This window comes from Odocoileus virginianus, chromosome 32 (assembly GCF_023699985.2).
Source record: "Odocoileus virginianus isolate 20LAN1187 ecotype Illinois chromosome 32, Ovbor_1.2, whole genome shotgun sequence".
In the NCBI taxonomy this organism is placed as follows: domain Eukaryota; kingdom Metazoa; phylum Chordata; class Mammalia; order Artiodactyla; family Cervidae; genus Odocoileus; species Odocoileus virginianus.
This window is the reverse complement of record NC_069705.1, coordinates 3,223,524-3,251,406: the sequence shown is the minus strand read 5'-3', so window position 1 is coordinate 3,251,406 and position 27,883 is coordinate 3,223,524. Positions and strand designations below refer to the sequence as shown.

General features: G+C 53.0%; 1 protein-coding gene across 9 annotated transcripts in view; it reads right to left on the bottom strand.

The window, feature by feature from the left end:
- Positions 1-203: 203 nt before the first annotated feature.
- The window catches only part of CSGALNACT1 (chondroitin sulfate N-acetylgalactosaminyltransferase 1), a 321,684-nt gene continuing 294,004 nt past the window's right edge, over positions 204-27,883 (bottom strand). For all 9 annotated transcript variants that reach the window (XM_070459782.1, XM_070459781.1, XM_070459783.1 and 6 more), the window contains 5 exons: positions 21,221-21,322; positions 12,359-12,537; positions 11,425-11,519; positions 3,955-4,036; positions 204-1,851 (listed from right to left, as the gene is read on the bottom strand). In XM_070459782.1, the coding sequence (XP_070315883.1) occupies positions 1,562-1,851; positions 3,955-4,036; positions 11,425-11,519; positions 12,359-12,537; positions 21,221-21,322 (748 nt within the window). In that variant the 3' untranslated portion in view covers positions 204-1,561. The remainder of the gene's footprint in view (positions 1,852-3,954; positions 4,037-11,424; positions 11,520-12,358; positions 12,538-21,220; positions 21,323-27,883) is intronic.

Sequence of the window (27,883 nt, the reverse complement as noted above, 5' to 3'; positions counted from 1 at the left end):
TAATTGGATTTTATGAACTACCAGTACAAGTCAGTACAATGCATTTTGTCTTTTTTACCCACCAACAGCTTGACTGCTCTCGGCGCTTTTAAACAATGAGCTGATTGTGGGCAAACATAAGGCAAGGCACCTGAGAGATAATTAGCTCCTGTATCTGGTGCTGGCTAATAAGTAAATAATTTTCACATAAACAGAGAAACCACTCAATGTTAACTGCATTTATTTTTTTTAAATAGTTGTAAAATGTAATAAAATGAGATTTTCAGAAGCATCTTGGTGACTGAGTAGAAGAGCGTAATTGAAAAAACAATGAAGTCCCCGCCCCTCAGCTGGGTTGGAGGAACCCACCTCACAACTGTCCATCCCACTGGACGCTGTCGGGTGGAGTGACCTTTCTCAAAAGACATTTTCTTGTGTTTCTTCTCGTGGAAGCCAGAAGCCAGGAAGAGCACCCTGCTTAGAAAAGAGAGCATTTGGTTCATACAGTCTGCTTTGGTTTATTTCAACAGGTAAGAAAGTGGTCCCCAGTTCCCCTGAGGAGAAAACGTGTTTTCTGACTTTTATCACCAGTCTGAATGAGTTTCCTTCTCTGTTAAGGTAAAAAGTACATTTTCCATTCCCTCCAGTGTTCAGTTGCTCCACTTTGGAAATACTCTTCAGATAAGTATCCGCGTGCCCATTGGGCCAGCAGCCCCAGGCCACGCCTTCCCCCTGATGACCGTCTATTGGCCAGTCCCCACAGGGTCAGCGTCTGCCACGTCCACAGATGAGGGTCACAATCTGATGCTCTGAACTGCACCAATGCAGCGAAAAGTATCTTCTTAGAAAATATCAAAATGTAGCTAACTTGTGCTCTCTTCATAAGGCTTGCAAGTGGGTAATTAAATAAGCGGAATATAACTCATAAGCCAAAAAAAAAAGTGCATTTTTAAATAAAATTAACAGAGATGGCTAAAACTACAACCAAAAAGATGAGCAGATTACTTTTGGTTAATCCTGGGGGAGATGATACAACAGCTACGAGTTTGTTTGTTTTCTCATTTTTAGTCCATTTGGTTTTGCTTACTATATTCACAAAGATCATCATGAGTGTATCTTTGAATTTCACACAGGTCTCCTTGCCGGCATGCTGGTATCTCAGCTCCCAGACCCCAGAGACGGGCTGGTCACCCCTCAGACGGGGAGGCCTGTGCTGGCCTTCCATCCTAATGAACTTTTTACAAAGCCGCTCCTCCTTCATGAATATTTCAATAAGCACAGAACAACAGCTCTCGCTTTGCAGTAGACACGATCACAACCTCCACGCCACCAGTCTCACACTGAGGCCGTCTCTGTCGGTCGCCGCGGCTTGGTGAGTTTGGGCTGCTCCTGCAGGCCGAGTGGGGGGCGTTTGATGCCTGTTGCATAAGCTACACGGGCACAGAGAAACCCCCCTCGTCCGTTTTACTAACCGGTCGAATGCTTTCCCTGCCCTTTTAGGGCAATCTTTTTCCTTGTGGCAACTGTGAAAGGAAAAAGAAAACAAAGCGTCTGCGCACCCCCGGTTCCCTGCAGGGGGCGTTCATGACTTCTTGCTGCCCGTCTTGTGTCTCTGTCTGCGGAGGTGGGCCTCGATCTCGTGCCTGAAGACCAGCATGCCCAGCTGCCCGTGGGACGCCTCGTTCATGGCCTTGGACTGCATGCACATCCGGTACTGCTCGGGCGCCAGCTCGTCCTCGCAGCGTTTCTCGTGCCACAGGTGGAAGAGGCCCCGCGCGGGCGCGCGCACCACCACCAGGTTGCTGTGCAGATACTTGCGGTAGAGGTGCACGTCCTCGCCGCCCCAGCCTCTGATGTCCAGGTCGAAGCCGCCTGCGGGGCAGAAGACACGGCTGAACGCGCGCCGCCCTCCGCCCCACCCCCACGGCTCGGCCCCGGCCCCGCCCAGCACCAGCGCGCTCAGCAGAAGCAGCTTGGGGAGGTCTCCCCACCTCCGACCCCCCGAGTCCGGGTAGTGCGCGTCTGTGGGGTCAGAGAACTCCGGAAACCCCTGGCCCAGCACGAGCTCCTGGAGACGGCAAGACCGGAGCCTCCCCGGCTCCCGGAAGCCTGGGCAGCCGCAGCTGGGCTGTCGTCATAGCAACGTGGCGGTCAGCGATGCCCGCAGCGCCCCCCACGTCCCAACCCAAACCTCTGAACGGAAACTCGTGGGACTCTGTTCGAACGTGGGCCCCTTCTAACCCTGCAGAGAAGAGACCAGGGAGGGCCTGGCAGTGTGAAAAAGTCATGTCCCACAAAAGCACCCTCGATCCTGCGGACTGAAGGGAGTCCCCAAAGCTGTGAGTGGCCCCCACAAGACAGCGAGAGGAGTCACTTTAAAAGGACTGGCCTCACGATCCTGAAGTTTTACTTCAGACATCTTACTTCACATCACAGTGGCTCCTTCCCACCTTTGTGAATGGTGACGTCTCCCTGTCTAACTTAAAGCCACACATCCCGGGCAAAACCAGCAAGCTCTGGCCTCTTGCTTGTCACTGTCCCTTGCTTCCTGAGAGTTCTTAGCCTCTCATAAGAAGTTCAGTAGTAGCTTTGTCATTTAGCTGGATTCCCTGCAGCCCCCAGGCCCATTGCTCTGATGGAGCCGGAATCGGGGGCCCTTGACACACCCCTGCCTGTGAGCAGGGCCACTGGGCAGTTGAGGAAACACCCAAGATTCTGGGTCAGGGCCTGAATTTGAGTCTTGGTTGTCACACCAGCGGCCACTGTGCCTCTCTTAAATCCAAATTCGATAAACATACATCATCGCAGAATCACTTTTCCTTGCACATAGAGCAAGGAAACAAGAGTTTCTCAAAATGGAAATTTCCTTCAGGAAAGTTTTTAAATGGGTTATTTTTGAAAATTACATTTACACATAATAATTTAGGCCACTTATAGAGAAATCAAAGAACACCCATGGTGACCTGCTAGGAATCTGAGCACACTCACCAGAGACCCTTGTCCTGCATGTCCTGTTGCTTCTTACAGAAGGCATTCAATGTTGTTGTTTTTTTTTCTTTTTTCTATTTTCTGGCTGTGCCACATGCCATGAAGTATCTTAGTTCCCTGACCAGGGATCGAACCTGTGCCCCCTGAAGTGGAAGCTCAGCATCTTAAACACGGGACCTCCAGGAAGTCCCTTGGGCTTTTATTTAATCTTTCTAACTTGGTGATTCTTTTTGAGGGTCCTATATTCCCTGCTGTCTACCAAACTTCCAAAAACAGAAACTGGAACTCCTTAGATTGACTCACTGACCTTAAAAGGAGAAGCCCAAGGCCTTGGGCGGGAGGGGAGGCGGCGAGTAGAGAGCAAGACTGGGGACCCCCAGGAGATGCAAAGGTGGGGGTCTCCACGTAAGGAGAGGCCTCTGGGGGACCATCCGAGCCCCGGGGCCCTAGATCACGGCTCTGGCCTATTCACTTGTCCCCTGGTCGTGTACGATCCCCGCTATTCCCTCTAGAGGCTGAAGACTGGGTGCGGCCCCGGGGAGTGACGTGGTATCTCCCAGGGGACAGGAGACCCCCAGGGCTCTCTAGCTGTGAGGTCCCTCTGCGTCTCTGAGACTTGGCCTCCAATCTACAACCGGGGGGCCTTTCCCCTCTGGGTTCTAGGTGTGTGTGTGCATGCATGCATGCATGTAGGCATCTGTGCACACGTACGTGTGCCTGTGTGCACGTGTGCCTGTTGACAGTGACTGCACACGGGGGACCTGAAGTGATGTCTGGGATTTTCACAGGTTCAGCACAGAGAAACTGGGACCCTCCCAGCCCTTCTGCCCAGGGGAATCCCCTCCCCATGGAGGATGCTCCGTGTGGAGGACGCAGGGCCAGGCCCGGCTGCAGGGACCCCTGAGCGACGTGGTTTGGAGCCACGTTTATGCAGCAACCTCCCGGGGACCCGCACGGTCTCCATTGGGGAACGGGCTCTGGGCTCACCTATGTTGATGAAGTCGGACCGATACTGGCACGTCATCCCAAACCCGAAATCTCTCCAGAATCCAGTCTCCTTCTTTATGACCTGCAGGGAGAGTGCCATCACTGGACGGAGGGAGACGGAGTGGACATGGAGGGGGTGTCGCTGACACAGCTACCCCCTGATGGGGGCGCGGACATGACCGGGCACAGCAAACCGCCACCTGTCCTCAACAGGCCCGGTGACGTCTGGCACCTCTGGCTAGGGTGTTTCTAGGTGTAGGCTTGCGCACACACACACACGCGCACACACACACACACTCAGAGACCAGAGGGGAGGGCCGGTTTGGGGCAGCACCATGGAAAAGCCGTCTGCGCGTCCAGCCTGGCACTGGGCTGGGGATGTTTGAAAGGAGAGAGAACGACCTGGAACTTAGCCATCCTGGCCCAGGACGCGAACAGGACACCCTCGGGGGATGAAAAGAAAGCCCGAGGCAGCAGTGCTGGCCCAGGACGAGGACGCGGTGAGGCCAGGTCCTGGGGACACGCTCTGTCCACTCATCCATGGACTGCTTTAGCACCGTCTGCTCCCCCAGTCTAAGGAGTTGCGGGGGGGTCCTCTCCGGGTGAGGGCAGCTGTGAAAAACCAGGCCTGGCCCTGCGCATGTCTCACTTCAGAAGTCCATTTCCAACACATTTGCTGGAGCAGCAAGACTTCAAAGGTGTTTTTTGTTACTTATATATGTACGGCTGCAGTAAACCTGGAAACAGATTTGTGACCGTGTAGGTTATTTTTCCGGATTCGTTCTGGAAGCTCATGTAGCTGCTGGGAGGAAAGGAGGCCCCCCAGCAGGGCCCCCTCCTGCCTGCGGTCTCCACCTGGGACGCCGGGCCTGGCTCCCCGCTAACTGGAAACGCCAAGTCCTGACCCACAAGCCCGCCGGCTGGCACGTCTGCCTCAGGCAGGCCCCCCAGTCCCTCTGCTTCCTCTTCTTTAATGAGGAGGTTGGGCTGAGTCACCCTGACGGCTCGTCCAGTCCAGCACCCAAACTCTCACCCCCCTACCACGCCCACCTTCCTGAGGGCTCACTCTATTCGTGGGTGAGTGCATCGTTGCTTCAAGTCGTGTCCAACTCTTTGTGACCCCGTGGACTGTGGCCCACCAGGCTCCTCTGTCCATGGGATTCTCCAGAATACTGGAGTGGGTTGCGATGCCCTCCTCCAGAGGATCTTCCAAGCCCAGGATCAAACACCTATGTCCTGGGACTCCTGCATTGCAGGCGGATTCTGTACTGTTGAGCTACCAGGGAAGCTCCACTCTATCCACTCCACAGGCCAAAACTACACTCAACAAATGGCCTGCAGAAGTAGTGAGGGACCTAACATTTCCCTTTACTCTGCAACCAATGAGACCACCTTATTCCACTGCAGTCTACACACACAGAGGTCATCGGCACTCCGCCGGGCACGAACCAGACCAAGGAGAAGACGGGCCAGGAGGGAGCCTGTGTCCTCCCAGCTCGACTCCAGAACAAAGGCCTGCTGCAGGATAAGCCCCCAGCAAGAGCTTCATTAGTATCAGCTGGAGCGATTTCACAGGGCAAGAAAGCCTAGGAAAATCTGCACTGAGTCCCTTTTTAGACATGGCTTCTGCTCCATCCCAGTGGGGTCACTGCTTCTCCCGCAGCTGATGGCTCCCGTCCTTTCTGGCGGGCAGGACAAGGCCTGGGTAAAAATGCTGTCAGAGAGCCATGCCAGCACCCAACTTCAAACGTGTGGCAGAGGTCTCCCTGGAATTTCAGAGAAAGCCCCAAACAGGAAAAATGAGGGCCAGCGCTGGGGAAGAAAGACAGGAGGGGTTATGGAGGTGGCCAGCCAGGGCCCGCTGAGTGGACGCAGAGCCCGGCAAGGTATGGCCCTCGCCTGGGGACAGTGGGACAGAGGAAGGTGACCCGTAGGTGGGGAGTGAGCTACACAAACACTTCTCAACGAGCCCGCGGGCCACGGAAAGCTGGTCTCAGAAGAGCATATGGACATTCAGCCCTTTGTGGGAACAGACCTGGGGGTGCCCTCAGCAGGTGCCGTCAAGGGAAAGACAGGCAGGCTGGCCAAGTCCATGCGCTTCAACTGGAGCCCGAGGGCCTCGAGTGTGCATCAGACCACAGTCCAGCCCCATCCAAGCCCTGCAGTGGGTTAGCTCCCTCCGCCCCGAAGCAATCAGAATAAAACCCGCGGGGAACCTCTGGGGCCTCCAGAGGCCCCGGGTGACCTGCTCCTGCCTGCCCCGCCTGTCTCGGGTCCCCGCGGATGTGCCAGGCTCACAGGCCTCCAAAGGCCAGGCACCCGCCAGACACCACCTGGCCAGGGTGGCCCACCACGGGGACTCCGCTGAGAGTGGTCACCCTGACCCCCGCCAGCATCAGCTCCCACCTCGCGTCCCGCTGGCCGGTTTACGGTTTCCCTGAAACACCAGGGCTCCCGGGAGCTCTCCTGCTGATGGGCTGTTTCTGCCCACCCACCACCACTGGCGAACACAGGCTCTGGGTCTCCTTCACGGCGAGACCTGCAGCCCCCGGACCACCATGCACAGGCGCCGGCCCTCCGTCACTCCTCCGGCAGAGAAGGAGAGTGCCCGGCCGCCGGAGACGGACGCAGCTCGGGTGGGGAACGCTTAGCCTCGAGGAGCTCGGCCCAAGGCCTAGGCGTCCACCGAGGAGACCCCCAGATCCGTGGGCTCTGGGCTCACAGATAGAAAGACTCTCGCCTTCCTAGGCTCCGGGCAGATGGCTCGACTTCTTCAAACCTCTGCCCCCGGCTCCCGGACAGGGGAGTGACACACACGGGCGACATCTACCGCGTCAGAGGAGGAGGAGACCGCAGACCACGGTGATGCCGTAAGGGCAGCATCACCCAGCCGGGATCGCACCCGTTTCCAGCGCCCTGCTCATCACAAGGCCGCCTGCCCCTCCGCTGGCCCCGTCTCCATGCCCTGAGCCCAGCAGGCACTACCCGTGCTGGCCACACCCCGCGGGACGGCGGTCACGCGACGGGAGTGATGACTTGCGATCAGGACCAAACGCCAAGCACAAATTAGCCTCTCCCCACAGATGCAGGAAGGCGGCTCCCCGCAGTCCCACGGGGAGCACTCTGGGTCAGAAGGTAAACTAAACTACAAATACTCAGGCAGAATATTTCCTCCAAGTCAGAGACAGGCTCCCAGGAACCAAGGCTACATCTGGCCGGCCTCACGTCACCAGAAACCCCACAGGCCCGGGGTTTGCAGGCCTGCCTCTCGCCTGGCGAGATGCTCTGATGACATCCTGGGATCCTCTATAAACACCTTCTGGGAAGGGCCTGCCCCGGACCGGGCATCACGCAGCAAGTGACGGACACCCTGGTCTGCGGGTCCCAGGGCCAGGCTGCCCCCTACCCCGCCATAGGCCCCTGGGGGTCCGGGCCCCGAGGCTGCACACATGTGCACACAGGCCTCGGGCTGGGCGACAGAATGACTCACCCACCATCACTCACTCAGCAAGTCGGGCCCGAGCCCCGATCAGCACCAGCGTGGCCGTGACGGTGACTATTTCTCGAGAAGGAAGGCATTTTGCAAGCCACGGCCCTCAAAGAATGGGTTTAAGAATGGACTCAGCTGCCACCTGCTCCAAGACTTGGACTGACTCACCCTTTTCCATCAGTCTCCTTTTATCTGCATTAAAAAATGAAGTCTCTTCTGAAGGGCTTTGTGCTGGATCAGGGCTCAGTCCTGGGAGCCTGTGACCCAAAGTCAGACTCTCTGCCCCCTGGAAGCACGTGGAACCGAGAACACGCCCCCACCTCCGCTGCTGCAGTCAGGGAGTCCCCGACCTGCCCCCCAGCATGGAGGCTTCTGAACAAGTGGCACCCACCCCTGATCCGCACGGTTCCCTGTGATGTGAGCGGGACAGTCCTTTTCACGGGACCACGCAGGCAGAGAATGCCAGCTGCCCAAGGCCACGGACACAGCATGTGTTAATGGAACTCTCGGTTCTCAGGGAGAGTCACCAAGTGGAACAAACAGAAACAGACCAAAAGGATGGCCCAGGCCCAGTTATCAGTTCTTAGAAGTTTAAACTGATATTTGGGCCAGTGGCAAAGTCCTCTTTGGACAAAAGGAGAGAGAAGGGTCTAAGCAGAGAGAGCTGGGGCCAGGCCTGCATACCAGGCGCACGTCGACCACTTGTCAGGCAGTGGGGGTCAGGACCACGTGGCAGAGGGAGCGGCCAGGCATCATGGCCTCAGCACTGGAGAGGAGATGGCCCTGGGGGGGCAGGCAGCTTGGGAGACCCCGGGCAGGGCTGCCTGCCTGGCAGAGCAGCAGGTCACACCCAGGTGCCAGGGTCTGCAGACAACTCTGTGATCAGTCTGAGGGTCAGACTGTGGAGGGCAGTTCATCCCCAAAGGAATCAGGGGTCAGGGCTATGCTGGTGTGGCCGGGACCAGCAAGGAAATCTCTCCTCAGGTCTGTTCCGAGACGTCAGAGGGCACCTAAAGCAGGCCCCATGGGAGGACCGACACCTGGAAGACAGGCAGCTCCTTCTCCCTTCATAGACAGGGCTTTAAACACTTCATTTGGAGCACAGAACATGGCATGCGGGATTTTAGTTCCCTGACCAGGGATCAAAACTGTGTCCCTGGCACTGGAAGCGCAGAATCTTAACCACTGGACCATCAGCGAAGTCCTCAAAGATTTTTTTTTTTTTAACAGAATTAATCTGTGTTTTGGAATTGCATCTCTGGCCTAAGATGACAGAGAGACAAGAGCGTAAGGAGAGCGGACTCCTGACAGCTTCTTGCCGGGGGCCTCAGCAGGAACTGACAAGGCTCAAACCAGCAAAGAAAAGGGATATCTGAAATTAGCAATTATTTAAATTAGGGTTATTCCTTTCTTGGAAGGCTGTTTCTGCACTAAAGCATCAGCAAGGCTCATCTCAGGTTTAAAACTCAATAGGTCAAACAATAGTATGAAATCCCATGATTTCACTCAATGCTGATTACTAACTGTACTCAAATGTACAGAAAGAAGTAACCCGAACACAAGAGAAGTCCCCTTAAATTTAGTTTCTCACCTTTGCAGGCAGATGGTGTCAAATGTCATCAAATGTCAGAGGCAACAGCCAGTAGTGATAACTGGTACCCAGGTCACATCAGCAGGGCTGCTGGCAAAGCCTGCCTCTTATCTGAACATGGCCGTCACCTGTCACAGCCGAGTTCTGCATCTGAGCTTTGCCTTCCCCTCGATACTGACATGTTCCAGCGAAGGCTCTCAAGAATTTATTAATATGTATGTGTCGGATGTTTCAAGACTGAGCCAAAATGAACCCCTGGCAGGAAGCCTTTCCTAATTCGCCCACCTCCAATCATCACCTTTGATTTTACCGCCTCTCTGCACCCACACGTCCTCTCCACCGTATTAACTTCTGGGGTTGGATGTTCTCCCCTGACATTTCCCTTGTATTTCTGTTCTCACCTAGATTCTGAGCAATCCTGTTTCCACTACACTAGGTAAGTGAATCCCGGTGTTGACCTGAGCTCTAGCTGGCTGCGTGACCCTGGCCGAGTCCAGGAGAAAGAAGTGAAGGTCTCAGAGGTACTTGGAGGTGAGTGGTCAAGGCTGCAGCACAGCTCAGAGGCCTCGGAGCTGTGGACTCAGCAGTCTGAGTTCCGCTTCTGATTTGACCACTGATTCTAAGGATCCGAGACAATGGTCTGACCAGATCCTCCGGGTTCCCCACAGCAACCGCAACAAAAGGATGAAGCTTTTAAACTGTTCAATGAAATGAATTCCCTGCAAGCAAGTAAGGCCTTGATTTGAAGCTGAACCATGAAGCCCATTCAACGTCAAATGTAAAGCAGTACTTTGTTTAAAATCAGAGAAACTTCTATTCTGAATGGTTGAAAGAAAATAAACCCATAATTCGATTCCCGCTGGACCCCTTATGAGAAGCTAAGAACTCTATGGAAAGGAAATGTGAAATTTCTCTGTCTCAACAGGCACAGTTATCACCCCTAAGTAGGTAAACACTGGTTCTTGGGGAGTGAAGAACTCTTAGTGTTGATGTGTGAAGCACCTACATATGCACACAGCACGCAGAGTCAGACAAAGAAGCTGCGATATTAAAACTTCCCTGGGGGGTAGAGAGGATGATGGTCAGGCTCCAACTGGGACGGGGTGCAGAATCACCCTCGTCCAGCCTGCAAGCAGCCCAAGCTGCAACTTTCTGGAAAAGGTCATTATATATCAGCTGCCAGAGAAGAACAGGAAGGAGACCCAGGATGGGGGGTGGGAGAGGGGATGGGAGACAACAGGTTTTCCTACATCTGGAAGCTTCAACACAGAATCGGCCCTCCAAAAGAATTCCTTAGAACACGTGTTCAATGAAACCAGTTTCCTTTCCCGCAGCAGGAAAGCACTGGGGACTCCAGCACTCCTTGGGGTCACAGGGAGGCTTCCATTCTCCGCCCTGAGAGGCGACAGAACGCGGCTTGACCTCTCCACAAGAGACGGGGCCCCCGAGGCAGTGGCCCCCGCCCTCAGCCTGAGACGGCATCCGCTTTAGACAAGCCTGCGGGTCTCTGCAGACGATGGCAGCCAGGTGATGACAGAACTGGGGGCACGCCTTCCAGGGGCATGGGACCTTCTGCTGCCTTCACCCATCTTCCTGAAACCTACACTGTTTGTCTGCTTAAAGGACCAATGAAGACATCTCAGCTTCAGGAGCGCCTGGGTGCCGTGCAGGCCCCTACCCATCACTCGTGCACCAGGATCTCAGCACAGAAGTCCCTCGTGCACTCCTGAGAAAGCCACCTGGCCGGTGACACTCCCGATGTTAATGGAACAGTGACCAGGAGCAGTGATCTGGCCCCTCGCCCCTAACTCACTGTGAGCCCGGGGGGTCAGCCGCCTCTTCCTAACGTCTACCTGTCCATCGGAGCCTGAATCTCAGCTTTCTTACCTGATAGCGTTTTGCAATAATAAAGGGAAAATGTGCTTCATCCATAATACAATGATTCTGGTTTCCAAAACGCCAGAAGAAAGCTATGAAGGTGTGAAACTACCTTTCTGTAAGGTATTGCTCCTCTTTACTTCCCACTCTTAAATACTGCAAGTCTTTTTTAATGGATGAGGTGCTGGGGCAAAGGCCGGAACATCTGCCAAACTTACAAATGACTTAAGGAAGTAACCGCCAGATTTCCACTCACCCCCCACTCGTGGCCAGGTGCCCCTGGGGACAACAGACGTGAAACAGAGCCCCCCACCCAGGCCCCAAGGGGAGCGCTCACCAGTTGCTGCCCCCCCCCCCCCCAGGCCCCAAGGGGAGCGCTCACCAGTTGCTGCCCCCCCCCCACCCAGGCCCCAAGGGGAGCGCTCACCAGTTGCTGCCCCCCCCCACCCAGGCCCCAAGGGGAGCTCTCACCAGTTGCTGCCCCCCCCCAGGCCCCAAGGGGAGCGCTCACCAGTTGCTGCATCAAGGCAGGGACTGCGTCGTGATGGCCGTATATTATGCCAGGATTGTACTGACTGAAAAGGACGGGATAAAACACCTTCTTCCCTGCAAACCAGGAAACAAACCTTCACTTAAAGTGACAGATAAAGCTACTGGGTTTATTCATTTACATTCAACCCTCAGACACACCCCTGGCGTCTGCATGTACTTCCCTGTTTCCTTTCACTGGACCCGGACAGATCTTAGAACTGCAGCAGGTAGACCAGATGGACAGACTTGGATTCCTGACTTCCCAGCACAGGGGTGATGCTCCAAGGGCTGATGGCCAGTGGCTCCAGCACTGGACACCACCAGTGGGAATGGGTGTGAACGAGGGTCCCGATGCCCCCTGCCCTGCCAGATCTTAACCCTTTAACTACTGGCTCTTGGGGCAGTCGGCCAGGGTGACCTCAGGCAGCAGGAACAGACTCAGGGAGCCCAGGGGGGCTGCTGTTTATCCACTGACACAGAAGCATTTCAGGTTTTTAACAACCGACACAGCCATTCCAGCGCTAGCAGTTGAGTGTCGGCCTTGCCACTGCGTCCCAGGCTTTGAGAACAGTTTTTGGGGTTGTGGGTTCTTTCTGCTCGGGGCTGCCCCTGCCCTAGGGGCTGCCCACAGGCATGCCCTCCCTGTGGTTTCAGCAGCTTCTCTAGGCCCACGTCCTTCCCACCACACTTGCTCCTGGTTGTCCCCTGAAGCTGACCTCCCAGGAGAGAACAGGAAAGGGGTTATAAATACACCCGTGGGACTGAGAGCTCCGGAGCTGTGGTGGCCGACAGGCACCCAGCGCGACACCAAAGGAGGAATTGATGAGACGGCTCCCCTGTCTCCATCACCGGGGGGCTGAAGGCTGATGTGGGAGCTGCTGGTCACAGCGAGCTGTGCCGAGACGGGAGCCCACCTGGCTGCGTGTTCAGCCTGCAGGTGTTGAGGAAGTCGGAGGTGAAGTAGATGTCCACGTCGCAAAAGAAGAGTAGCACATTGCTGCCCTTCCAGGAGCGGGCGCCCACGTCCAGCCCCTTCCCCCGGGAGAACTCCCCGCTCAGCTGGATGAAGGTGAAGTTCCTGAAGTTGGCAGCTCTGAAAGAGAGACCACGGTCACTCAGGCGCCCAGGCTCGCAGGACAGAGCTCCCTGGGAAATACACGGCGAGCCGCGGGCCCTCTGTGACCCGAGGGCGCTGCGATTAAGGGCCTGAAAATAGCTAGTGAAGTTTTGACGTGTCAGTCGCTCACTCGTGTCCAACTCCTTGCGACCCCATGGACTGCAGCCCGCCAGGCTCCTCTGTCCATGGAATTCTCCAGGCGAGAATCCTGGAGTGGGTAGCTTGTCCCTTTTCCAGGGGATCTTTGCAACCCAGGGATGGAATGCAGGTCTCCTGCGTTGCAGGCAGATTCTTTACCATCTGAGCCAGCATAAGTACCAGTGTATTTCTTGTTTCTTCCCATATTGAAAACAACTGCCAAGGCTAACGTTAGGGAGAGAACACGAGCCAGTCAAGACCAGGCAACAGAACCTGGGACAACCCCGTGGCCCCGGAGCCAACGAAGCCATTCATTGGCCAAGGAAATACAGCCACGCTGCCACGGCCCCACCAAGCAGCTCCTCATCAGCATGAAGTCCAGGAGCCCAGCAGGATGGTCTGGGCCTATCCCCAGACACTTACACCTGGACCCCCTTTCCCACCCACAGGTGAAGCGGCCAAACATGCCAAGGACACGACACTGGGATTCAGAAGGTTGGGGCATCTGGGGCCTGGAGCTCCTGTGCATTAAGGCTGTGATCTAAGCAAGGCCATCAATCTCCTGGCGCCTCGGTTGCCTCATCTGCAAAACAGGAATAACCACATCTTCCTTAAGAGCTCAGTTATCAGTGAGGCAAGCACGGCCAAGGGCATGAAGCACTGGGTAAGCATCAGCCAGCCTGTTACCAGCACAGGGCTGGGTGATGGAGTCCAGGTGTTTCTTCACTTGGCAATTCTCAACAGTCTCACAGTCCACACTCTGTGGGGCCCGCCCCTCCCACAGGGACATCAGTCAGCTGATTTCCAGGGCAGGCAGGACCGGCCTGCTGAAGCATCAAATCCTGGTTCAGATGTATCTGACCCATGACTCAGGTGCCTCCTCCCAGAGGCTTCCCAAGGCCTGTCATTAGAGGTTTCAAATAGACAAAAACACTTCCTATTTGAACAACAGCAAGTAACTTCTGCCAAGAGTAGAGGAAGGCAGGTCCCTGAATTGTGGTGTTGAAAGACACGCAGGATTTTCATCCCAAATAGCCTACAGTTTATCGGTGCTGACACACCAGATATTTACACAAATAGTGTATTTGCTACTGTGTAGAATATCAAACATTTACACAAAGTGGAGTCACGGTGAATAGTTAAAATAATACAGACGGCGTTAGTAACTGATCCACCAGGTCTTCCCTGGTGGCACAGGGGTAAGGAATCCGCCTGCCAACGCAGGAGCCTCGAGTGCCATCCCTCATCCAGGAGAGTCCCAGATGCCACAGATGCCCTAAGCCCGTGCGCTGCAACTCCTGAGCCCGTGCTCTGCAATGAGAGAAGCCACCGCAATGAGAAGCCCCAGCAACGCAACAAAGAGTAGCCCCGCTCGCCACAGCTAGAGACAAGGCCTCACAGCATCGAAGACCCAGCACAGCCAAAAATAAATAAGTTATATATATATATGGACTTCCCTGGTGGCTCAGATGGTAAAGCGTCTGCCTGCAAGGCGGGAGACCCGGGTTCAATCCCTGGGTCAGGAAGATCCCCTGGAGAAGGAAATGGCAACCCACTGCAGTACTCTTGCCTGGAAAATCCCATGGACGGAGGAGCCTGGTAAGGCTACAGTCCACGGGGTTGCAAAGAGTCGGACACGGCTGAGCGACCAGCACTTTCACGCTCTTGCTGAACGAACAGCAGGGAAGACGAGCAGCCTGGAGGCTGAGCGAGTGGCGGGGAGATGCCTGAGCAAGGGCTCCAGGTCTGGGGGGACGCGGCCGGGGGGGCACACGTGCCCCACACAGAGGTCGTCTCATCTGTTCCGTCCCCTGGTTCCCCAAACCCTGGCCTGAAGCGAAAGTGAAAAAGTCGCTCAGTCGTGTCTGACTCTTTGCGACCCCATGGACTATACAATCCATGGAATTCTCCAGGCCAGAATACTGGAGTGGGTAGCCTTTTCTTTCTGCAGGGGATCTTCCCAACCCAGGGATCGAACCCAGGTCTCCTGCACTGCAGGGGGATTCTTTACCAGCTGAGCCACAAGGGAAGCCCAAGAATACTGGAGCGGGGAGCCTAGCCCTTCTCCAGGGGATCTTTCCGACCCAGGAATCGAACCAGGGTCTCCTGCATTGCAGGTGGATTCTGGTCTGAGCTCCGCTAAAGGACCGCTCTTCACGGCTGGGCCTTGGCGAGTGGGGTGGAGCTTGAGGGGTGGGAGGGGAGGGGTCTGCCTGTCAGTCACGGATTTGGCAAAAGGGGTGGGGAGGGCGCTTGAGAGGACCCTGACTTAGAATTATTTAAGTCACAGCATCAACTCTGTGCTTCAGCGCATTGTCTGAAGAGAAAGAGAACGCAGGGAAACGGCTGCCGGGGCCTCCCCTCGTGGCCAGACGCACAGGGCACTCGGCCTCCTTTCTCTTCAGCCTCTCCTCGGGGACGAGACGGCCCGTGGCACCACCCCAGCCGAAGGCGCACCTTAAAGCCGCTTTCTGCTGCCCAGCATCTGCAGGCCCGACAGGAAGCCCCAGGACACAGCCCCTGCCTGCCCTGTGCACGTAGCAGCCCCTCGGCCCCAGCCCCCACCCCGCACCCCACAGAACCTCAGCTCCGCATCCACCCTGACCAGCGCCGGCCAGCGGGGGACATTAGGAACCTGGACCAGAGTGCACTCAGAGGCAGCGTGGGGACAGTCTCTGCTGGCCCAGAAAGCCCCATCAGGCCGGTCCTGGGCACTGGGCAGGGAGGGGGACTCTGTCGGCATCTCTGCTTCCCAGAAGGGCTGCGAGGTCACGGCACTCGGTTAAACGACTGTCTGCAGGTGGATATCCGGGCCTGCCCCGCACCCCCTCCACTCACTCAGCCCAGCACCCCTCTAACTAGCCAGTGCCCAGAGCACCCTCCTTTTCCCCTCCTACCACCAGGAAGGGCCTCTGATGACTGACACGGGGTCTCTGCTGAGAACGAGGGCTGAGCTGGAGACACCAGCGGCCGAATCAGGATGACGTCCTCTGTTGTCTAGGACAGCGAGCTGAACACTCGGCGGAAGCAGCGGGGCTGGAGGTGGGCCGCCCTCCCGCCTGACGCTCAGCGGCACCAGCTCGAGAGCCGAGGGCGCGCGGGCTGAAGGGACACCGGCGGCCGGACCTGCCCGCGGAGGGACTCGCCCGCTGGGCCCCACACCTGCCGTGGCGCGGGGACCGTGTACTAAGGACTGTGCAAAAGCAAGGACACGTCTCAACACGGAACACTGACTTGCCGCAGTGGGTCGTGGGTGTGGGAACGTGCGCAACACGACCGCAAGGCTGCCGCCCAGACGCAGAGGTGCGCAGGCAGGGGGCCGTGGGGAGCTCTGTCCATCCCCACCCCCTCCGCCAGAAGACCGGCACCGATGGCGTGGACACGCGGGGACCTCCTGTCAGCTCCGCGGTCTCCTCTCCCGGGATCTACTTCCTCCACGGACTCCAGGGAAGATCCCCCTATCCTCATGGTCCCTGTCGAGTGGCATCCCCTCTCATCCTCCCGTGGGAGGAGGTGTCCCCTCTGAGCCCCAGGCATTGGGGCCAGTCCCTCCTTCACCTTCCGGGACCGATGCCCTCTCTCCGCCCGTGCACTTGACCCCCCTGGCCTACCCTCTAAACCCTGCAGGACGGGGGCTGACCTTATCTCTATCTTCAGGGCTTATCAGCCCTTGCAGTGAAGGATTCCCACCGGACCCAGAGCAGCTCCACAAGCACTGGATGAGTCAGGAGATGAGTCCATGGGCTCAGACCTGGCTGCCCCAGGACACCACCGCCTCCTCTGGGGTGGGTCTCCCTCCCCAGTCACGAAGAGGCCCCAGTCAACTCTTTCTCAGGCACAAACCCAAGCTTTACAGAAGATTACAAATATGTCAGTAAAAGAAAAAAAGGGCGAGGAGGAAAATAAGATGCTATTTGGTTTGAAATATCTCATTCATCCATACAAATGTAATATCTAGTGGCATGTCCAGAGTAACAAAGGCTTCTCAGGTGACACTAGTGGTCAAGAATCTGCCTGCCAATGCAGGAGATGCAAGAGAAGCCAAGTTTCATCCCTGGGTCGGGAAGATCCCCTGGAGGAGAGCATGGCAACCCACTCCAGTATTCTTGCCTGAAAACTTCTATGGACAAGAGGAAGCCTGGCAGGCTACAGTCCATGGGGTTGCGAAGAGTCGGAACTACACCAAGCGACTGAACACGCACACACACACAAGTAACTGCCTTGTAAGAAACGGGGTTTTTCAAGGCATCGCATTTTTTACTATGTAATCTCTTGTTATGAATCAGAGTCTGCAGTCCCAAATGGCCCCGGGATTACTTATAATTATTTCTTCTCTTTTCTTCTTGAACTGTAATTATCGACTGATAAAATTCTTGAGCTTCTCCTTCAATTCCTTTTTCTTAATATAAGTCCGATGCATGCGGTCTCTTCCAGGTTAGATGCATTCATGCTGACAGAGGTTAAAATGACCTGAGGAAGCTACTGTTTCAACGGAGACTTAATTTCTCTAATTGACTTGCATTTCCCAGAACTGCTGGCTTAAAAATGATAAAAGATCTTGCTGTCTAATGTGATCTACTCTAATATCAATATCTTCTGACCGCTGCAAGGAAATTATCTTAATGTGACACTTCCCACAAGAGCCCTTCATTTAATAAAAAAAAAAAAAGCAGATTTAACAATTTACATAGAAATATATATTTAATGTATAACTTAAAAATTTAAATCTAACATCCCTGAATATTGACATTGCTTATGACTTCTACTTACTAAAAGGATCTGAATACAGTAAATAATTTAAAGCTAAACATACTACCAGCTAGTTTTCCATAGCAGGCATTTTAAACAATTTAGAGTTCTCTAGTTTCTGAGCTTATTATATACAAGCCTGCTTATACAATTGTTTTCGCAAGTTTCTTTTGAAAAGATAAACAAAATTGACAAACCTTCAGCTTATTATCTAGAAAAATAGCAGAGATGACTCAAATTAACAAAATTATAAACAAAAAAGGAGACACTGAAGCTGATACCACAGAAATACTAAATATCATAAGAGACAACTGTGAACAATTACAAATTAGATAACAGAAATTGATTAGATCCTAGAAATGTACATCTTATCAAGACTGAATCATGAAGTAACAGAAAATCTGAACAGACAAATATTGAACAAGGAGATTGAATCAGTAGTCAAAAAGTAAGCATAAGCCAAGAGATACAAACACTGCACGTTAGTCACTAAGCTAGGCTTTCTCAAGATATTCTTAAAATATGTATATATTAGCTAGGTTTAGAATAGTTTTATCACAATGGTGATAGCCAAGTGAAATAAATTTCATTTAAACTGGTTTCAAATCTTATCATTTTCAATGAACAGCTATGGCTTTTTGGAGTGAGAATCTGCTGGGATGTTAAGACTGGGAACCTGGAAGTTACAGACGAAGTTCAGATCTGCCCGTCGCCCGCATCAGGAGCAGCAGCCTGAGTACCAATCTCTTTAAACCTCCACTTTTTCATCTAAGAAATGGGGTCTGGGACTCCCAGTGATTGAGCTGACACTTTCACTGCAGCAGGCACGGGTTTGATCCCTGGTGGGGGGAACTAAAATCCCACATGCCGTGCAGAAAAGAAAAGAAAAAAAAATGGGGTTAATAACAGCTTCTATCTTATAAGGTTGGTGCGAACATTAAATGATACCATTCATGTTAAGAACAATGGTTTAATAATAATTATTAATAATAATGATCTGATATTGTTTACTAATTAAATAATTAATTAATAATAACAGTTTAACATTATTCAAAGATGAGATGAATTTTAATTAAAGTTTTAGCATCTTAGGAGAATGATGAAAATGGTAGTGAAGTAAAGCTTCTTCTATGTGTTTTACATAGGTTACTATGCACAAATTTACTACACACTGGGCACTGTCCTTCTCCCAGTGGACAAACACTGAACATTTTAAAACTGGGTAAGGCCCTATGCTAAGGGCTGGAGACACAGAAGCATGTGACTCGGTGATAATCTAGCAGCTGATAACCTAGTGAGGACAAAAGAAAGAACCGTAAACAGGCGAATCACATGCCAGGTCCCACACATGAGAGATGCTGAGGGACAGGGTGGCCAGAGCTCAGAGCGGGGAGGACAGGGCAGGGTGAGCTCCAGAGCGGGGATCTGGGTGCGGGTGGACAGACAGAGGGTCAGAGGAAGCAGGAAGGAGGGCGGCGGGGACGCCAGGCCTAAGGGAACACGGAGAGTGAGGACGAAGGGTGAAGTGCGCCCCCGTGCGGCTGCGGGGCACTGAGCCATCAAAACGGGGTGAGAGGCAGGAGCCGGCCTGGGGACCAGACTGGGTACCGGAGCGGGCTCAGCGGGTGATGAGGAACCCCATCTGCTCCGGGGGGTTGCAGGCAGCCGCCGCGGGGAACCAGCTCAGGCTGGCGGCAGAGGGCAGGGCATTCCTAAAGCAACACCGGGAGGGGGCAGAACACGCCGCACGGCCTCCGGGACATCACACCGCAGCGTCACCGTCACCGGTGAACAGAACGGGGAGGCAGCAAGTTTCTGCAGCGCCACTTCAAAAGACTGGCTCAGGCCTCAGCTCGAAGTCCCCTTCAGGGCTAGCTTCGTCTCTGGGAGTTTTCCAAACCATCCTCACCCTGGGAAGGACTGTACTTTCCTTGTTCAGATTCTATTCATTCTAGGCTCACCACACAACCCTCTGATTGTGAATTCAGCCCGCCAGGTAATGTGATATGGAAGAAACTGCCTTGATAGAGTCCCAGGCACTCCAGCCACTGGACAGATTATTTCCTGTAACACGGCCTCGGTGGCCTCCATGGACATTTGTCCATGAGACTCGTGTAAAGTTGGCTCTGAGTATCTACGAGCAAATGTCTGACCGCCTTCTGATGTTCTTGGAAGATGCCAGACCCAGCCTGACTGTGCTTTAGAGTCACCTGGACCTCTACTTAAAATAATCCAAAAGGAGACAGCTCAGGCAGCCCCTGGAGGGACCTCCACCTTCCTAGACAACCGTTCTCAATCGTGGCTGCATGTTAGAATCATCTGGAAGGTGTGAAAAAAATCTACACCTCCCGTGACTACCTGCAGAGATGTTAAAACCTATCCACCGGGCAGAGGACGTGAATTCTAATAACTCCCGCTCCTCACTCCCAAGTAGAGATGAAAGGATACTGCAATGCATTGGAGTCAAGAGATTTCTATTTCATTTACGTTTAGGATATTCAATTATTTTATTCCCTTTGATCTCCCTTGAGCGGGCGCCACAGCTTTAAACTGGTACTAGTTTTAAACTCTTTTAACTCCTTATTGCTTTAGAACAGAGGTTGGCAAACTTTTTCTATAAAGGACCAGACAGTAAAAAGTTTAGCTTTGTGAGTTACGCCATCTCTGTCGTAACTGCTCAGCTCGGCAGTTGAATATGAAAGCAGCCATAAATGATACAGAAAAAGATGAGCAGGCCTTTGAGCCAATAAAACTTCATTTACAAAAGTTTAAGTGTGGACAGAATTTGACCACTGCACTGCTTCAGACGTCTGAATAATTACTACCATTCTGATCTTGTGCTCAGTAATACAAAATTAGTAACCAAGCCTGAAAATAAACACAAAAAGCGCACTTAATCTCAGCATCTTATATTTTGACTATCATCCTGTTACCAATTACCAGAGACTCAACACAGAGGGACTTGTTTATACTCAAACCAGATGGACCTACTCAGATGACTTCCACCCCCAGTACCTCTGACCACCCTCCAAGATGTACCTACAGAGAAACCACCCAGCTGGTTATTCACCTGTGGCCACAAACCAGGAGGAGGGAGCAGACGGTCCCACCAGCCTCCTCACATGCAGAAAATGCCACAGATGTGTACTCATTAAGTACATGTTTATTCGTTTATTTGGGTAGGCGAAAAAACCCTCTCTGTTGTTTTTTTAATACATTTATTCCCCCACGTAGCTGATGAATGGGGTAAAAACCCATAAGCCTCCGTCCAAAGGTGCTGGTTCAACAGCTTCTATGAGTCTAGGGTCCCCCCAGTCACCACCGCCCACTCCTCACTGATCTCAAAATGCAGGATGAGAGAATCAGACGGTGAGCCCATCTGCGAAGTGGATGAGACGGAGCCCTGAAGAGCAGGGCTGAGAAGCAGCTCCCCACAAGGCCGTGCTCCCCAACTCCATCCCTGCCGAGTGTAGTCCCTACACCTGCCGTCCACACGCTGGGACGGTGGGCTGGAGAAGCCCTGTCCCCCTACCCAGGCCACTCTGGGCTATTGTCCCCAGGATGGGTGCGAGGCATGCGGCCCCCAGGAAGGAGGGCGCAGAAGCAACCCCTCAATCCCCCCCCACACACACAAGGCCAGCCCGTCACTCTCCCGGGTCAGGCCGTCGGCAGTGGTTAAGGACATAAACCAGCCTGGTCCCATAAACAGCTCAAGTACCACCTCCCAGGCTCAGGTGCCGGACTCCCGACCAGGGTTCCACCTCAGACTCACCTGGAAGTGTTCTCAAGTATTCCTTTGACCTCATCCATTTCTTCTTTTCCAAAGTAAACGACAGTGAGATGAACCCTCCCGTCCTGTTGGATGCATATCTCCCTGGAAAACAAAACACGGAAGTCTGGTCCTGGGTCCACAACAACAGGCAAAGCCCAAACAAATACCTGTTCTGTAAAGTGCAAAAGGGCCCCCCGGGAATGAGCCACCAGCAAACCAGAGCAGAGGACAGGACACTTTGGCTGGCTCGTCCCAACATCTGTATTCCTATTTCTCTTAGCAAGAATACCGTGGAATTTTAACATGTAGGTCTGGTCAATGAAAACGCAAGATGCAAGAGGCTGCAGGCTCAACCTGCCCCAGGTCTGGCCTGTTGGGGCCGGGATCCAATGTCCAGAACAGTGCTGGGGCCATCCCCTTCTCTGCCACAAGAAGTCTACGAAGGACGGGAGACAGAGCCCATTGTACAGATGAGAACGTCGACGTCCAGCAAGGGTGAGACTGGACTCCTCGTCCTTGCCTTTTCTTGTTCATGCGACACAAAATAGTTTTAGAGGTTGAACAAGCAAAGGTTAAAAGACATTTATTCTTTTGGGGGCTCCAGAAACCCTGGGGACACCCAGCATCGTGGCGGTGACTGGGCGACAGGCCAGAAGCACCACTGCTGGATGGCACCCTCCCCAGGCGGGTGGATTCCCTCCCTGCTCCCCACTGCCCCTTCTGTGGCTGACGGTATGTGTATGTGTCTGTGCATCATTTCAGCATACTTCTGAAAGCAACTTAAAGGTACACATCTACTTTGCTGCTATTCAGCTGCTAAGTCCGACTCTCTGTGACCCCATGAACTGCAGCACGCCAGGCGTCCCTGTCCTTCACTATCTTGAGGCAAAATGTTTGCTCAAACTCCTGTCCATCCCATAGGTGATGCCATTCAACCATCTCATCCTCTGTCATCCCCTTCTCCTCCCACCTTCAGTCTTGCCCAGCATCAGTGTCTTTTCCAATGAGTCAGTTCTTCCCATCAGGTGGCCGAAGGATTGGAGTTTCACCTTCAGCATCAATCCTTCCAATGAATATTCAGGACTGATTTCCTTTAGGATGGACTGGTTTGATCTCCTTGCAGTCCAAGAGACTCTCAAGAGTCTTCTCCAACACCACAGTTCAAAAGCATCAATTCTTTGGCCCTCAGTCTTCTTTATACAATTCTATTGGCAGGATGATATTTTGGGAAACGCTGATACTTCGCTTGTCCTTCCGTTTCATTCCTTTGTTTTTGTGTTGCAACTTTCCTGAGCCGCTAGACAACCACCCACATCAGAGAGTTTCAGAGTCTCCGAGCTCTAACTGCAGAGGCCAGTTTATCCAGTGATTTTCAGCGTGACACCAAGGAGGAGGGGCTGCCTACCTGGGGTTGCCAGGAAGATCAGAGAAGATATGGTTCCTGCCCTCAAAAACTTTCTTAAGAAATAAATGAGCTCAAATGAAATCATCAGGAAGCTCGTGGCACGGATAAAAAAGTACACGGAATTCAGAAAGAATGACCATCCCGCAGGCTGGAATGGCTGCACCTTGAGGGACATGCAGCATTGTGGTGCAGAGAGGAGGAGGAGAGAACTCCAGAGGGAAGAAGTACCGGGACAGAGTCTGCTGACCCGGGCAAGAGGCACAGGCTTCACCTGCTCAGTGCCTTGGCTCTGCGAATTCTCTCTCATCTCAGAGGAAGGAAGAGAAGATCTGACTCTGAAACCAGACTGAATGTGGGGCTCTGAGAAGCAGATAAGGGACCAGGAATGGGGCTGGGGTGCTGTTCCTGCTTCAAAACTGACAGCTTCCCAGCTCCGCCCCTGAAGACCGAGCTTCTACCCACAGGGGACAAACTTCTCTGTGCATCAAAGACTCCTTCTGCAAACCTGCCAGAGAATGCTGCGACTCCCTTGGCTAGGGCAGAATAAAAGCACACACAGCATCAGGGGCCTGGAAAACTGTGCTTTAAATTGTGCGCACTGGGGAAAAAAATCCATCCCAGGACGGATTCAGGAGAGGGTCACCCACTGAGCCTGAATAAAAAGCCTCCTTGTTTTTTCTAGCAACATCTTTGTTGGCATTTTAAAATCCATCAAAGGACTTCCTGTTTTCAAGGAATAAAACAGAGACACACTGGACCTTTACTTCTCATTCACCAGCTCCAGCTTCCTGAAAAGGCAAAGCCGAGTTTATTCTGAGGGCCACCTCCAGGCCCCACTCCATTCATTCATTCACTCCTTCCTGCCTTCATTCAGCAAACAAAAAGTCTTAAAAATCAAGCAAGGCATTTCTGCCTTTAAGAAGGTCTCCATCTGATTGGAGATTGCATGATTAAAACTATCTACACAGCGGCCAACACACGCTGCCTCCCAGGGAGAAACACCATCACCATCTTCTGATAATTTTACAAACTTTCGTTATTTTTCAAAGCAGGCCTCACTGGACTGCATCCCCTGAAAGAAGAGAGGACAAACACTGAGTCCCGCTGCTGTATGATGCATAATTCTCACTGGAGTAAGACTGTAAAAGAATAATCACGTGTGGCTCTGTAGAGGGATCATCCAGGTTTCCTGGGATTCTCCAGAGTTTAATTCTGAAAGCCCACCACCCAGTAAATGCCTCAGAGCAAACTGGGACAACTGGTCACCCTGCCCACGTCAGGGACTTGGCAGCAAGGAATGGGCAGCTGAGAGAGGGAGACACGGCATGTCAGAAAACGGCAGTAACGGGTCAAATGAGGCAAGGAGGGTGGCGGGGGTGTGGCTGATTTCTGATGGGCGATGGACAGGTACCAAGGTCAAGGCGGCATCCAGGCCGTGCCGAGACAGGCGAGTGGACGCCCTGCAGGTGGAGAGGACTGGGGCAAGGGCTTCCCCGGCTGAGAAGGTACGAATGCAAGGAAGTCACATCACACTTCTTGTCTCAGTCTGTCTGCTCTTCAGGAACATCCGGGATGAGAAGCAAACCTACCGAGGCTTTAATCACGTCCCGTGCAAAGGAAAAAGCATGAAACAGCCTGTCAGGCTGCAGTGTCTCCCTGTGGTCAGAGATGACAGCGGGGAGACACAGGGAACAGAGAGGGATGGGGGCCCGTCAGAATCGGGCTACAGAAAGCAAGCTTCTTCGGCTTGGTGGGTCCTCTCCCCTCCCGCACCCCACGCCGAAGGCCTCATGACTCCTGGATGCCACGATTTGAGGCGCTGAGGCGTGAAAGTCAATAGTGACCCTCGACCCACTCTCCTGGGGGCCCATTTCAGGACAGCAAATGAGACCACTGCAGGCTGACGGCTTTCTTCTCTTGAACTAAGTTTCTACGTCATCTGTGGCTCAAATGAAGTTAAACACAGCCTCTATTAGGCCCCGGAGAGACCTTAATGGAAATAAGGTGAATGATGTAGATTACGGCTTCTCAAACATGCTGGGGGACAGCATCGGAGTCTGATCAGAGAATGGCCTGCCCGGGGAATGGTAGGGGGCGAGGCTGCGTGGGGGACGGGGCTGGGTGAGCCACGAAAGCTTTCCTTCTGGGAACACAAAGACAACAAAGGGCCTCCCGGATCGAGGCCCCCACGGGCGGCCTGGCATAGCGCATGCACTGCAGGGCTTGGCTGGCCCTCTGCCCACCCAGCGGAGCCCCTTCTGCAGCGCCAACTCCGTGCCAGAGTCCACAGTCACTGGTTTCTGAAGATCCAGGAATGTCCAGAAATATCTTAACGGTGCTAAGCAGGAAGAGGATTGTAAAAAGTGCTGCAGACAATTCAAGTAAAAGGTGTCCCTGATACCATGTTTAAATGTCATAAATGCCTTGGGAGGGACAAGAGAAGAGCTGGAGGAAGGGAAACAGGGGAACATTAAACAAAAATAACTAGCAAAGTCTGAGAAGACTCACAGCAACACAGGGAAGGCTTCTCAGTCCAGCTGGAAGGTGAGACAAAGACCATCCACGATGTTGTTACAGTGAGCTTCCTACTGCAACTGCAAACAAACTACACAACGAAACGACAGATGCACTTAAAACAGATAAGCTGGCCGCCAAGGGAAACCAAGAAGCTGAAAAGCAAATGCAAGAAGAAGTCTCCAAAAAGGCAGAACGAGGTGATTAAAAAAAAAAAAAAAAAGGAGGGGGAGGTTGGTTTCAGCCAACACACCGCTAGGCAAAGGGAACTGAATCTGAAGCGAGTTCTCCTGGGTGCACCCCCTCTGCTCTGGGCCAGGCTGAAGAAGTCTTGGGAGTGGAGGCACCTGGGGCCTTCATGGGGGGGAAACGGCTTGTGGACCCTGTGCGGTTCCTCCAGGGATCAGGGCCACTGGACAGCAAGGGAGGAGGAGCCTGCTGAAGTGAAGAGACATCTCATCTCCATAGCAACAGTGGAGTCCCGGAGCACACAGGCCCGCGGGCGGCCCCAGTGCACCTGACCGGAGAGGTCCATGCATCTCCTCAGGGTCCACGTGGGTATCATCCCCACCCAGGGCGGGGACAGCCCTGGAGCTTCAGCCGCGTCACTTCCTGTCAGTCCAGGAGCATCCCCCATCTCCTGTGCACGGCCTCCTCAATAAAGGCCCTGAGGGTCTCACGATAGGAAAATTCTGTCTCGCCCAACAAACAGCAGCTACCTTTTCATTAGCCACTGAGGCTGATGGAAACGAGGCTTTCCATCTGAAAATCAAATTCCTCACATAAAGGAAAGGCTTGTGTGAAAGCCAATTAAAGACGAAAGCATTAAAAATTAGACAGCAGCTAATACATTGAGAATACCTACGAAATCCATACGTAGGTCCAAGAAGCAGAGAAATCAGTAACACAGCAGAAGAGCTCAAAGTTAGAACACCAAAAAAGTGCCCCGAAATGAAAGAATCCACTAAAACAAATGAGGGAGTCAGTTCCTAGGCAGGCTGATAAGAAGTCCAGGGTCCCCAAGCAGGAGAAAGGGGTCTGGGGCTCTCAAAGGAGGGATAACGGTCTGGAATTCTCAAGGAGGAGGAAAGGACAAACTTTTTTTTTTCCTCTACATTCCTTAGCCTGAGTCACATAAACTGTTTTTATCTTTAAGCCTGGAACTGATGATGACACAACCAACAAGTGGTCTGGACTCTGCACTAAGGATTCTACAGCCCGGCCTGCTTGAGCACAGATTCTCCTTCTGGAGTGTCTTCTGGCTAATCCTGTTATCTTGAAATGTGGATTGTGGGAGTGGGCCTGGTAAGATCTTTGCAACCTCCGGACATTCTTTTGCTTCATTGTAATAACTAATTGGAGAGTATATAACTCCACTGCTAACATGAGCAAGGGGGGCACTCTTTCTGCCCTCTTCTGATGTCTGTGTCAGAAGCTTTCTCTATCTCTTTTACGCTTTAATAGAACTTTATTACCCCCAAAACTCTGAGTGATCAAGCCTCGTCTCTGGCCCCGGATCGAATTCTTCTCCCCCGGAGGCCAAGAATCCCGGCGTCTTTCGTGGTTCAGCAACAACCTTCCACAGACAAGGAAACTGGATTGCAGGAGACAGAAAAACAAGGCCCTGAGCTGAGACGCATCCTGGTGAAGCGACCACGACTCACGATGAAGGAAGGCATTCTTCCGCCAATCTGGGGAAAGACAGAACAAAGCTGGCCTCACACTTCTCCACAGCGTCACATGCAGAAGAACCTCCACAACCTCCCGAGGAAAGGAAACGCGTCCAAGAGCTTTACGCCCTGCCAGGGCACCCTTAAACTGTGCAGATGACAAGCAGACGTTCTGTTCTCAAGCACTCAGGACCCTTCTTGAAGAGACATCGTGACCATGAAATCCACCCTAAACCTCGGGAGTGAAGGCGTCACTGTCGGAGCACTGCTGATGAAGGCCCTAAATCCACTTACACACAGGAGCCGTGGTTATGACACAGTGTCTGGGCTGCGAACCCCGTCGAGGTAAGAATAACAGACAGCTGAGACATGGGGAGATGGGCCCCGGAGAGTGAGGAAACATAACCGTGCCCCTCTCTTCTTGCAAGAATTTTTCTGTCGATCTAGTCTCACATTAACACAGGGGGCACAGATACATAACAATTTCAATCTGATCTGTTTCGTAAAGCACGTTTTATCTTCAGAGCCATCTCTAACCAGGCCTCTAATTAGACAGAACTAGTATCTCTCTCTCTCTCTTTTAGGTTTTTGGAGGCGCTAGGTCTTCACGGCTGCCTGCAGGCTTTCTCTGGTTGCGGTGAGCAGGGGCTACTCTCTGGTTCTGACGCACGGGCTTCTCATCGTGGAGGCCTCTCTTGTTGGGGAACATGGGCTCTGTGGTGTGTAGGTCCAGTAGGTGTGGTACACAGGCTTAGCTACTCCATGGCGGATTTTCCCGGACCAAGGATTGAACCCATGTCCCCTGCATTGGCAGGCAGATTCTTATCCACTGGACGACCAGGGAGAAGTCCGAGGAACTAATATCTCTTATAGCACAGAAACATTTTCTCAAAGATCGGTAATTTCTTCTGTCCTAATGCAGATTCTTTTCTATAAGTTTAAGTGAGGAAAAATTTAATTCTCTCATTAAAAATAGAACATATAGCACATCTCATACTGTATGACATTTCAAATGTGTTATTTTTCTATCTATAGACATGCAAAGAAAGGTGCCAAGAATGTGCAATTAATGTT